General features: G+C 43.6%; 1 protein-coding gene across 4 annotated transcripts in view; it reads right to left on the minus strand.

Annotated features, from left to right (window-relative positions):
• Positions 1–13,792, minus strand: part of ZFYVE28 (zinc finger FYVE-type containing 28) — a 331,742-nt gene that overhangs the window by 139,105 nt on the left and 178,845 nt on the right. For all 4 annotated transcript variants that reach the window (XM_073610911.1, XM_073610909.1, XM_073610908.1 and 1 more), the window contains exons 3-4: positions 11,927–12,064; positions 706–908 (exon numbers count right to left, since the gene is read on the minus strand). In XM_073610911.1, the coding sequence (XP_073467012.1) occupies positions 706–908; positions 11,927–12,064 (341 nt within the window). The remainder of the gene's footprint in view (positions 1–705; positions 909–11,926; positions 12,065–13,792) is intronic.

Raw genomic sequence — 13,792 nt, forward strand, 5'->3', positions numbered from 1 at the left:
CATGCTGATAACAGAGGAACGGAGCAGCAGAAACACATGGGACTTGGTGCTTTGGAGAGGGATAAGTAAACACTGCAGATATATGTGCTTAGGTCAAATTTCATGAATCAGGTTTACATCCACTTTAAAGTTATGAAAAATTACTTTTCCTTTTCAATTTGCAGCCATTCAATGCAATGGCAACCTGGACCAGCCCCAGAAAAGTCAAAATATAGGCACCCAATGCAATAGGAATTTCAGTCTTGGTGATATACTTCCCAAGGGTTAAATACATCTAAAAAGGAATGCAGAGCCTGCAACTTTTCTTATTAGAACACCGAGAGTCCACCAGTTGAATAAAATGAAAAATACCCTACTATTCAGAGCCAGTCTGCAAAGGACATGGTGCTACAGCTATTTCTTCAGAGCAGCAAAAGGTAGGAATCTGCAGCAAAGCAGTGTACATTGATCACCCAGAGGGGATTGGGTTATTTTCTCAACAAAAGTGGAGTTACTCTTTAAGCTGGCCACACACATTACAGTCTGTATGTATCAACACTACAATACAATCTTTAGATGGAAAAAAAAAAGACAAAAACAGGAACAAAACAGAACAAAAAAAAAAAGGCAATTACAGATGGGAAATTATAAACTTGTGTCAAGCTAAAAAAAATATAAAAATAATAACAGAATAAGAATATAAAAGAAGCTTTAGAATGGTTTTACCTTAATTCAAACTCTGCAAAGAGAATATCGAAATGCCGAAGGGAGTCCTTAATTTTCTCTGTGTACATGTTTAGATCCCTGAGGGCCTGGTCGCGGATGATGTTTCTGACCTCCTCCAGGCTTCTGGTAAGGTCTTTAGCCAGCGGTCTCATGGCCATGCTCTCTATTTCCCGGTTCATTATGATTGAGCCGGCAGCCAAACACTGCAGAGACAGACACAAGTTAGTAGAAATCTTAAAGCTGATCTCAATCAGCTAAACACAGATAAAATACAAAATGTTAAAACTGACAATGGATCTGCAATTCTGTACAGTCCTCAAGCACACTTGGCAGACTCCAAAGTCAGATCTTTGACCTCCAGGGGCAGCAGCAGCCCCACTTGTTCAATAACACTGGACAAAAAGACACCCCAAGCCTGCTAATTGGACAATGAAGGAGAAACAGCAGCAGCCCACTGATAAAGTCATCCCTCTGCTCTCTCCTCCTGTCACTTTCTTCTTAGGCTTCATTCTCACGAGGCGGATCCGTTGCCACGGAGTCCGCCTCTGTCCGCCAGCTCAGCGGGAGATCTCTTCGTTGATCCCTGCTGAGCCAGCGGATGACAGGTCCCTCTCTGCTCACTGAGCGGGGAGGGGCTTGTCGAGCGCCGCTGGTTGCTATGGAGAGATCGGACGAAAACGGACAGCATGTCCGTTTTCTTCAGATCTCACCGGATTCGATCCGCCAGGGACGGATGCGAATGTAGGGCCATCTATCTGATTTTAGCGGATCGGGTTGGATGTCAGCGGACATGTCACCGCTGACATCCGTTGCTCCATAAACTAGCATGGAGCGCCCGTTCAGGTCCGCCAACAAAACTGACAGGCGGACCTGAACGGTCCGTCAGTGTGAAAGGGGCCTTACCGTTACCCACATGTACAGGGCAACAGGACCTGAGTGGTCCCTAGTGCAGCCCATCCCTTTCCCAGTACTGTTGTTCATAGGATTACAGGATGCTGAAATTAAGAAAAATTAAGGAGTATATTTATAAAGCAGTGAATGTGACATTCACCAAACATTTTCTGCAAGCGTATCTTTCTGAAACGTGTGTTTTAAATTATGGTGATTGATCATCCTGCAGTGAATGTTTGGTGAATGTCAAATTCACTGCTTAAAAAAATATGCCCCTAAAGTGCTTAAAAAATTCAGGTAAAATAAGGTAAAGTGTAAAGAGTAATATACCCAAGGCCGGGACAAGGGGTGTGCAAAAGGGGTGACTGCCCTGGGCGCAGCGTGTATTGTAGGAATGGGGGCACTGCAAGTTCCTTCTACTATAAGCCTGACAGGAATAGTGACAGAGGTATTGCTATTTCTACCAGCCCAGCGCTGGAAGCAGGAGATAGAGGAGGATAGAACCGGGAGGAGGAGCCGGCTGTGCTCTCTCTCTCTCACTCTTCCTCATAGTCTCACGCATAATTGCCCTGGGCACTGGATTATCTTGTCCCAGCACTGCATATACCTGTGTATTTTTGTATTAAACACTCTTTCTTAAAAACAAAAAAGAAAAATGTCTTACAATTTTGGGCCCCCAGGAGGAAATTAAAGTGACTGTAAAGGAACTTTTTTTTTTTTTTTTAAGAACAAACATGTCATACCTGTTCTGTGTAATGGTTTTGCACAGAGCAGCCCTGATCCTCATCTTCTGGGTGGGGTCCCTTGCTGGAGCTCCTTGCTCTTCCTGCCCTCGAGTAACCCCCCTACTCATGCAGACTTGATCCTGAGCCATACTGTGTGTGTCTATTGACACACACAGTACACTGTGTGGATTGGTCTTGCCCTCCACCCCCTCGTTACTCGATTTGATTGAGCCAATGCCTCCTGCTGCTCTGAGTCCAGTCCGATGCTCCTGAGCATAGTGCTGGACCGAGATCGGGCTCAGATAAGTAGTGAGGGTAGGGGTTGTAGACAGGAAGATGTTTTACCATAATGCAGGGATGCATTAAGGTAAAAAAGAGAAAAAAAAAGTTTAAGCTGGTCGTAAATACCATGCTCCTTTATATACAATGAGTCTTATCCAAAGGGGGATTACTGGGGCTTCCAATTTTGGCCAAGTTCTGAATATTCTAGCTGCTTAGCTGTTATATTGAACGACTGTCGGCTTTAAAGAGGCACTGTTAAGCAGGGACAGCCACACACTGATCAAAATTCTGCTAGTCCTTTTGAACAGGCCGAATTCCGATCAGTGTATGGCCAGCTTAAAAGGAACAATAACATCAGCTCTTCAGCCATGTGAAGGTGCTCCAGCCTAGCGATTGGCCACAGACCCCAGCACTGTTACAAAAACAGACTATGTGAGTTTGGGGCCATACACCCGAATCCACATGGATATCACATAGGGAGCAGCGGTTGTGTCCGTGCAGCTGCTGCGTCCCATTTGACAGCAACAGGACTGCCTGCATGGGGATGCATGGATCACCTGTGCATCCCCCATGCGGGTAAACACAGCTCTGGCCGCGTGCACGTTATAGTATGCCCCATGTGAACAAGGTCCAGCTGCTACTGTATGAGAGGCGTTACTATATCTGAACAGTAAGCAGGCCTTAAAGGGTAACTAAATCCAGGACCCTGCATTCACTATATCTGGTCTCCCACACTACACAGTATTTTAGTAAATATAAACTGCTAAATACCTTTTCTCATCAGCAGTTATAGCAGTCTTGTGACTTCTATCTTTGTCTAGCCCAGCACTGGTTAAAGCTTGTAGGAGGAGTTTTCTGATGGTCCTATGAGACTGCAAGAGCCCCACCCCTCTGTCTGGACAGTGCTGATTGGCCCTGTGCTGATCACATGCACTCTCCCAAGATAAGAAAAAACCTCTCTAGCAATTCACACCAAACTGAGCATGTGCAGCCTGACTCCATAGCCTGTGGGGGTTATTTGCTAAAGACAAATCCACTTTGCACTACAAGTGCACTGCATGTGCATTTGGAAGTGCAGCCGCTGTAGATCTGAGGGGGACATGCAAGGAAAATAAAAAACAGCATTTTTGCTTGCACATGTTTGGATGATAAAATCAGCAGAGCTTCCCTTCATTTCAGAGCTTCCCCTCAGATCTACAGCGATTGCACTTCCAAGTGCACTTGTAGTGCAGAGTGGATTTACCTTTAGTAAATAACCCCCTTTGTGTTATCAGGAAATTATCAGGGGACAGTGGAAGAAGGGGAGGAGGATCTCTGCATAGAAGATAAAACAGCCTTTTTATACAATGCAGAGGATTAACCCCTTAGGTTCCACAGTGAGTAGAACAGGTGCAATTCAATACGTTGCTGTGTGGAAGTGACAGGTCCTTCTTAAATTAAATCATTCAAAGCAATAACAGCATATCTGAAGAAATGAGAACCGTGAGCAACATTATTTATTTAGCTCAGAAAAGAACCATCACACTTAAATGAAAGTTGTATTTCTTATATGTAACAGACTTGTACCGGCAGTAAAATATACACTTTATTGCATGAAATTACTGGGAGAAAAATATCAGAGCGGGAAGAGAAACATGAATTATTTATGCCTATGGTTTACAGTCACGGTCATTTTCTGGCTGTTTCGCTTGTTATTTTATCTTTAAAGGGAATCCTTAGTGTTTCTAAGGCTTTTTAGATATGCATGTTGAGAGTGATCAGTGTAAAGCTGGAATCCAGGAAGATCCAAAAAAAAAACATCGATTAGTGCAGATATATATGCATAATAACTATATGTGTGTTTTAAAAGCAATTAGTATCTGAATTTGCCTTTTTATCTTCCTACAGTTATCTTCCGTCCAGCAGACTGGAGGAGACCAGGCCAGCACCAGGAGATAGGCTGGCCATAGACGGTGTGAATTTCTATCCTGGAACCACGGGTTGCAGGAAAGAAATTCACATGCTTCCCCCATCAACACAGACAGTATTGATAGGGGAATTCCTATTGTCGGGCAATTGTCTTTTCCTGGTGGGAGCGGTCAGGGTAAGCTGTCCCCCCACTGAGAGAAGACAGTGATTATCGCTAGCAACTATAGCAGCTGCTTGGGATAATCGCAAGCAAATCTAGTAGGCTGGTTGATCATCTTGGTACATTCAACATGCCCATTAATGGATCAAACAGTGTATGGCCGGCCTTAGTCAAGCTCTGGTGCACTGCTATCAGTCTAACACAGAGGACAAGCTGACATGAGGAAAAGGCAAAGTGATGACATCTGTACACTGCAATGCTGTCTTGGATCACAAGACTGATTAAACAAAATTCCCTCAGGCTCGGTTCATATTGGTGCGATGCGGGAACCTTGCAAATCCACTGTGGGTTCCCGCATCGCCCGCAGCTCACACTGCCTTATGCAAACCACTGAGAGTGTGAATAAAAAAGTTAATGACACCCCCAGATTGGTTTGCATGTAGAAGAGGACAAGAAGACCTGGACAGCCGCACACCGGAATGGATAAATCTGTCTTTTTATTCAAAATACAGGATCATGGGGTACACAAAACACGACTGTGGGCTGGTACAAAAATAGCTGACGCGTTTCGCACTTACACCAAGAGCTTACTCAGAGCTATGAGTAAGCACTTGGTGTAAGTGCGAAACGCGTCAGCTATTTTTGTACCTTCCCCACAGTCGTGTTTTGTGTACCCCATGATCCTGTATTTTGAATAAAAAGACGGATTTATCCATTCCGGTGTGCGGCTGTCCAGGTCTTCTTGTCCTCTTCTACTTGCATCAGCATTTAGTCAGCACCTGGGGCTCTTCTCTTCCTGGAGGTAATGAGACACAAGCACTCTGGTTTAAAGCCCCTCTTTGAGTGGAGGATCCTACATCAGATTGGTTCGCATATCGCAGTGTGAACTGTCAATTCGAACAGGAATCAGATCACATGGGTGTGAGTACCAATGCAATCCGATACTGGTGCAGACCCAAAAAAAAAAAAAAAAAAAAAAAAAAAGGTCCTGCACCACCACCTTTGGTCCGAATGCAATGCAAATTCAGCCATACAATTTGTATGGCTGAATTTGCATTGCACAGATATTGCATGTGATTTGCACCGCGGAGCGGTGCAAGTTCAATGCGATGTTGGACAGCGCAGCATTGTGAACCGAACCTCAATCTGGCAGGTGAACAGCCACTACATTTATTTCAGCTGTATTTAATTGAGTAATAAGTCCAGCTTTCAAGAACACCAGGAGCTTACATGGGGCAGGCATTCTAAAGGATCGCTGAAGCACTCTAATCTGCAAGCTTTTACATTTCCTGAAAGTGTAGAAGGTTGCTGTAACCCTCCTGCTTCTTCTTTCTGGTGCAGTCATAGTCATTGGTCTGCTGACAAGTGTTAGGCTGGCTTTCAACTCCATCAGTGTCTCAAGAGAAAAAGTATATTTAAAAAATGTCCCACGGGCCACGTTTACAAAGGTGGCCAAAGGGCTGTAAAAAGTGTGTGATACATCCCACCCCCGACCACATACTGAGAGGGAAAGTGGAACAGCCATTTTATTTATCAAACATTTATTTCTGATTGACCACTTGCCTACCGGGCACTTTTACCCCCTTCCTGCCCAGGTCATTTTTCAGCTTTCAGCGCTGACATACATTGAATGACAATTGTGCAGTCATGCTACACTGTACCCATATGAAATGTTTATCATTTTTTTCAGACAAAAAGAGCTTTTTTTTGGTGGTATTTAATCACCACTGGGTTTTTCATTTTTGATAAATAAATGAAAAAAGACCAAAAATTTTGGGGAAAAAAATTAAAAGTTTTTCATAGTGTGTTATAAAATTTTATAAACTGTTAATTTTTCTCCTTCACTGATGTGCGCTGATAGGGTGCACTGATGGGCACCAATGAGAAGTCATGGATAGGTGACACTGAGAGGGCAGCACTGATTGGTAGCACTGATGGTCACTGTTGGGGCTGCACTGATATTCAGGATCCTGAAAATTAGTGCCCTGATTATCAGTGTAGATGTCCCTTTCACACAAGCCGGTCACCGGCTCTCCTCTCCTCTCCACTTTCAGCATGAGGAAAGGAAGGCCGATAATCGGCTTGTGTTTACATCGTGATCAGCTGTGATTGGACAAGACTGATCACATGGTAAGAGGCCGCTGTGATTGGCCCTTTACCCCAATCTGTGATAAGCTGTGTACCAAGGACACAGCAATCACAGAGCTCGCCGCCCACTCAAAATCACAGGAGGACGTCATAGGACGCCCTCCTAGAACTGGTTGGCCATGCTGTAGCCGTCATTCGGCTATAGCGTGGCCGGGAAGTAGTTAGGCAGATTTTTTTGGATGTATATTTTGTTAGAAGTTGTATAGCTGTATTTCTTGTGTTAGAATGCTATTTAAACCTTCTGGAACTACTGGAAATAACATGGCTGCGTGAATGTCCATTACCATCTCAGTAAATTCAAAAGACACAGATGGAACTTCAAAGAAAAATCAGATAGGTTCCCACCCATCTTAGGACATATAAATTGTATTAGATTTCCCAGCATATTTCAGCAATGCTTTTGAATCCAACACTATGTATTGTGCTGCTCTTCCTGCATTTAGGTCTACCTACATGCTTGTATAATAAATAAGTCTACTTAACTTTGGCTTCAGCAGTCAAAATGTTATTAAAACCCATGACTTTAGGACGTTGCTTCAAACTGGATGAAAGATCAAGGAGGAAACTGGTCAGAGAGGCTACCAAGAGGCCTACAGCAACCCTGAAGCAGTTGCAGGAATTTATGAAAAAAAGAGTGGTCATGGTGTGCATGTGACAACAATATCACAAATACTCCACAAATGTGGCTTGTATGGGAGGGTTGCAAGAAAAAAAGCCACTTCTCAAAAAAAGGCCACATGCAGTCACGACTGAGCTTTGCCAAAACACACCTTGAAGATTCTGAGGCCACATGAAAAAAGGTGTTTTGCTCAGAAGAGACTAAAATGTAATTACTTGGCCTCGACACCAAATTATATGTCTGGTGGAAATCCAATACAGCTCACCATACAGATAACACCATTCCCACAGTAAAGCATGGAAGGAAAAATCGATGGGGAAAAATACCATCAAATTCTTGAAGAAAATCTCTGCCAGAAAGTTGTCAATGGGAAGAAGATTTACCTTCCAACATAACAATGACCCAAAGTACACAGAAAATATGACCACACAGTTGTTGAAGGAGAAAAAAGTTGGCCTTGATTGGCCTAGTCAGAACCCAACCCAGACTTAAACTCCATTGAATATCTGTGGAATGACTTGAAGACTGCAGTACACAAACGGTCATCATCAAATTGAACTGAATTTGAGCAGTTCTGCAAAGAAGAGTGGGCAAATATTGCAAAGTCTAGATGGGCAAAGTTAGTACAGACATATCCCAACAGACTAAAAGTTATAATTAAAGTGAAGCTCCAAAAGGGGGAAGTTTCACTTTAAGTACTCCTCCCCTGCCACATTTGACATGTCATTTTGTTTTTGGAGGGGGGCAGGTACCAAGTTTTGACAGGCACCTGCTCCCACTTCCCACTGCTAGCAATCCGAGCGGAAGTTCGCCCCTCCCTCCCTCCCTGCAGTCTTCTGGGACACATCACAGGTCCCAGAAGACTGCTGGACAACTCTGGAGGCGCAACGCATCTCGTGCATGTGCAGTGGGCACCCTGCTGTGCAGCCACAAGCTGTCACAGCCAGCTGCCAACAGTTGAAATACCGGCACCAGGGAGAGGAGCCCATGGGGAGGGACGGCTCAAGTGAGCAAATCGCTTGATTCTAGGACAGTTTTTGTAGCTGCTGACTTTTAATAAACACAAAAATGATTGGAGTTCCTAAAGCAAAACGTGGTTCAACAAAATACTGACACAAGGGGGTGGTCCTTTTTCCAACTCAGTGATTCTGTTATTGACGTTTTTTTAAATTTTGGTGTTATAGATTTCACTTGGATGTTATAGGTTGCACTGAGTAAATACAGTTGAATAAAACAAAAACTGTGTCTGGCTTCATTTCAGGCTGTAAAGCAAAAAAATGTGATTATTTTAAAGGGGGGTGATTCTTTTCTATACCCACTGTATCTTTCGAAACTGGTACTAAGGTTGTGCTGTTTTTTGGGGTTTTTTGTTTTTTTTAAGCAGCTCGTCGCCCTCTGCAATGAACCAAGGCCCCACCACACACAGCACCTTGTGAGGGGGCGATTCTTTTCTATACCAACTGTAAATCTGTCTTCTATTCTCTCCTGCATAGCTCTCCATAAAGTCACACCATAAGCAGAAGAACTGGCTTTTTTTATTCTGCAGCAGTTCCGGAATTTCTTTTTGGGTGACAGGCATCCCGTGTTTTTGTTTTGCGATTTGTTGGGCAACAATCGTAGCAAAATCGCGCCTCGACTGGGGTGCTATTGAAAGTAACAGGATCGCAAGCGCGTCCCGCATTTTGTGGTGATTTAGGAATCACAAGCAGAATTGCGGCGGTTCCACCCATAATCTGGAATGCCTAGGTGTGAACGGAACCTTAGGAAAACAAAGCTGTCAGATTCTCTACTCTTTCTTCTTGCGATTACACATTTACATTGAGGCCACTAAGATTGCTCCACACTGTCACAGCCACGCTTCTTGGTGGTGCAGCAAACAGGGACAATGTTAAAGGAGAATTCCAGAGAGGATAAAAATAATCAGAACACCTAGATAATAAATAGCTATGTGCATTTTACATTTTATTTTTATTTCTTATGAATCAATCAGATACATGCCAACTTTAACAAATTAAAAAGGACACCCTTCCATTTTCTGAATAAACGTATTTTCTTGTGCTTTGTCACATGACCTAAAGCCTAGGTAACAGACTATATGGCAGTGGCGGCTGATGCTCAAAATTTATGGGGGGCGCAAACAGACTGAAAAATTCTGAAAAAAAAAAACCATCAATTGCAGCCACTGTGCTATCAATCGCAGCCACTGAGCCCCATAAAATGGAGCCACTCTGCCCCATAAAACGCAGCCACTGTGCCCATCAATTGCCGCCACTGTGCCCATCAAACTCAGCCACTGTGCCCATCAATTGCCACCACTGTGCCAAACGCAGCCACTGTGCCCCATAAAATGCAGCCACTGTGCCCATCAAACGCAGCCACTGTGCCCATCAAACGCAGCCACTGTGCCCCTCAAACGCAGCCACTGTGCCCCTCAAACGCAGCCACTGTGCCCCCATAAAATGCAGCCGTGCCCATCAATTGCCCCCGCTGTGCCATTAAACGCAGCCACTGTGCCCATCATTTGCCGCCACTGTATCATCAAATGCAGCCACTGTGCCCCATAAAATGCAGCCACTGTGCCCATCAAACGCAGCCACTGTGCCATCAAACCAGCACTGTGCCCATCAATTGCCGCCACTGTGCTCATCAATTGTCGATACTGTGCCCATCAATTGCCGCCACTATGCCCATCAATTGCTCCCACTGTGCCATATCAAATGCTGCCAGTGCCCCCCCGCCGGCCCGCCGGTTGCACTTACCTGTCTCGGTGGAACAGCTCCTCGATGTCTTCTCCTGTCCTCTCTTCCCATCCTCTGCTATGATTGGACGCCTGGTGTCCAATCGCAGTGCCTGTCATTTTAGCCAATCAGGTGACGGGTAACAGATCGGAGCACCTGATTGGCGGAGAGGCGGTTTAGTGTTAGGAAAGCGAATATAATTATTCGCTTTTCTAACACAGCTGAGTGACCTGTGAGCGCCCAGAATGGTGCTCGCAGGTCACCTTTTTTGACACCTATTAGAGCCTATGGCTCTAATCAGGTGCTTCAAAACCACCCCCCGCCACTGTAATTCAGGCTCCCTGTGCCTGAAAAAGGGCCGGGCGCCTGAACAGGGGGCGGCAGCGGCGGCTATAGATAGATTCATGGAATGCATGAATCTATCTATTGGTGATAGAGGTGTGGCAGGAGAGAGAGGGCGGTGTCCGTGCGCCCTTAATGCACGGGCCGCCGCTGCTATATGGTGTCTGGTAACCAAGAGCTTTGTGGGCGTTTCAAGTTAATACAGGCTGTATAGAGTGTACTGTGTTTAATTGGAAAGACCCTGTCTATCAAAAGGCAAATCCTGCCTGCAGCATGTAATGACAAAATATGGACAACCTCATGTACATACATTATATAGTTACAAACCATTCAATAAGAACAAAGGTTTTAAACATTAACCACACTGATAAGATTTACACTAAAGCCGGCCCATACATGGGCCAAATTCCAAAAGAATTTTCTTTCGAAAATCTTATCCAAGAATTTTCGCACCATTAGTGGGCTGCAGCAACAGTCGATTTTCATACGGCCATCGAATTTGGGTGATCAGGCATGTTGGAATTTTTTTTTTAAAAGCGAACGGTTTTCCAAGCAATGATGGGAGAATCGTGTGAGAAATCTAATCGAAAAAGAAATGCGCATGAGCACAAGATCAGAAAATTATTTTCTGTAGCAACGAGGTGAAATTGAAGGCTTGGTTGGTTGAATTTCGAAATCAATAGTGCCACCATCGGATCACAAAACGCACAGTTTCTGATTTTCTAAAGAAAATTTGTTCGGAATTTGACCCATGTATGGCCTACATTACAGCCCACAGTGAAACAATTTACAGTACATATTTTCTTTAAAGTGCTTGTATACCCACAAAAAAAAAAAACTTGTAAGGCAAAGACATAATGAACTAGTATGGACCGCATACTAGCTCATTATGAAATACTTACCTTAGAACGAAGAGCCGGCATCACCTCCCGGTACCTGCTGAGCTAGCTGACATGTTCCCTCTGCGTTTCATCTGGGTTCGCGGCTCCGGCGTTGTGAGTGGCCAGAGCCACTATGACGTCACTCCCGTGCCTGAACGCGGGGGTCTTTTTTCCGGCAAGGAGCTCTGATTTTTCGGCAGCATCAGCCGGACCTTCAAAACGCATGCGCTGCTGACGTCAGCGGCGGCATGCAAGGTGAATATCTCCTAAACTGTACAGGCTTAGGAGATATTCATTTTACCTACAGGTAAGCCTTATTATAGGCTTACCTGTAGATAAAAATGTGAACGCGCGGTATACAACCGCTTTAAGCTGATGTCTTTTGCATTTATAGCTAGCTTTTGTATCTGAAAACAAAGATTGTAAAAGATCTTTGATAATCTCCAGCTCTCTTGTGGGCCAAAAGTTGTAAACCTGAATAGCCGTCTGGCGGTAACTGGAGACTATGCATTGTGGAAATGACTTACCTCTGCGCCAAACCACAGCTGCCCTGCAAGATTATCATGACGAATTTCTTCTGGAAATTTGACACAAAAATCGCGGTTTGCTCGCTCGTGTTGAATGCATTCCTCCATGATCTGGTTTATGATATTCAAAACGTTGTCCTAGGGACACAAGACAAAAGAAAGGAAACAATAAGATTATTTTAAATTCAGTTGCTTATTAGTATTCTTCAGTTTAAAAAAAAAAACAAAAAAAATTTTTTTTAAATAAATAAATTCTTGTGAACCCCTCATGCCATAAGGGCCCTTTCTTCCAGATGACACCTCTATTCTGCCAACATCTGTGAGAGTATTTTTTTATGCTTTTATTAAAAAGTGTCCCAATTACTTAACAAGGCAGTGCACTTTGGTATTTATTTCTATTGAAACAGTTTTGTTAAAGGGGGTCGATAAATGCATAAAAAATAAATAAAAACCTGGCAGCACAGTTCATTGTGCAGTTTGTTGACTCCTTTAGAAAATAAGCCTAGGCATGTTCAGATAAGTGGAGTTACAGACCCTGGGACTGTCTAGTTTTTATATTAACAGTTAAAGAACAGATATCTCCAGGCAACAGTTATCACTTAAACCAAAAATAAAAATCTGCGCTAAATAAAATATGATATAAAAAAGTAAGCTGCCACTCAATCAACTATGACACCAGCTGTGAATAATTTTATATACACACACACATATATATATACACTACCGTTCAAAAGTTTGGGGTCACATTGAAATGTCCTTATTTTTGAAGGAAAAGCACTGTACTTTTAAATGAAGCTAACTTTAAACTAGTCCTAACTTTAAACAAATATACTCTATACATTGCTAATGTGGTAAATGACTATTTTAACTGCAAATGTCTAGTTTTTGGTGCAATATCTACATAGGTGTATAGAGGCCCATTTCCAGCAACTATCACTCCAGTGTTCTAATGGTACAATGTGTTTGCTCATTGGCTCAGAAGGCTAATTGATGATTAGCAAACCCTTGTGCAATCATGTTCACACATCTAAAAACAGTCTAGCTCCTTCCAGAAGCTACAAAACTGACCTTCCTGTGAGCAGATTGAGTTTCTGGAGCATCACATTTGTGGGGTCAATTAAACGCTCAAAATGGCCAGAAAAAGAGAACTTTCATCTGAAACTCGACAGTCTATTCTTGTTCTTAGAAATTAAGGCTATTCCATGCGAGAAATTGCAAAGAAATTGAAGATTTCCTACAACGGTGTGTACTACTCCCTTCAGAGGACAGCACAAACAGGCTCTAACCAGAGTAGAAAAAGAAGTGGGAGGCCGCGTTGCACAACTAAGCAAGAAGATAAGCACATTAGAGTCTCTAGTTTGAGAAACAGACGCCTCACAGGTCCCCAACTGGCATCTTCATTAAATAGTACCCGCAAAACACCAGTGTCAACATCTACAGTGAAGAGGCGGCTGCGGGATTTTGGGCTTCAGGGCAGAGTGGCAAAGAAAAAGCCATATCTGAGACTGGCCAATAAAAGAAAAAGATTAAGATGGGCAAAAGAACACAGACATTGGACAGAGGAAGACTGGAAAAAAGTGTTGTGGACGGATGAATCCAAGTTTGAGGTGTTTGGATCACAAAGAAGAACGTTTGTGAGACGCAGAACAAATGAAAAGATGCTGGAAGAATGCCTGACGCCATCTGTTAAGCATGGTGGAGGTAATGTGATGGTCTGGGGTTGCTTTGGTGCTGGTAAGGTGGGAGCTTTGTACAGGGTAAAAGGGATTCTGAATAAGGAAGGCTATCACTCCATTTTGCAACGCCATGCCATACCCAGTGGACAGCGCTTGATTGGAGCCAATTTCATCCTACAACAGGACAATG

Source organism: Aquarana catesbeiana, linkage group LG01 (assembly GCF_042186555.1).
Source record: "Aquarana catesbeiana isolate 2022-GZ linkage group LG01, ASM4218655v1, whole genome shotgun sequence".
NCBI classification, from domain to species: domain Eukaryota; kingdom Metazoa; phylum Chordata; class Amphibia; order Anura; family Ranidae; genus Aquarana; species Aquarana catesbeiana.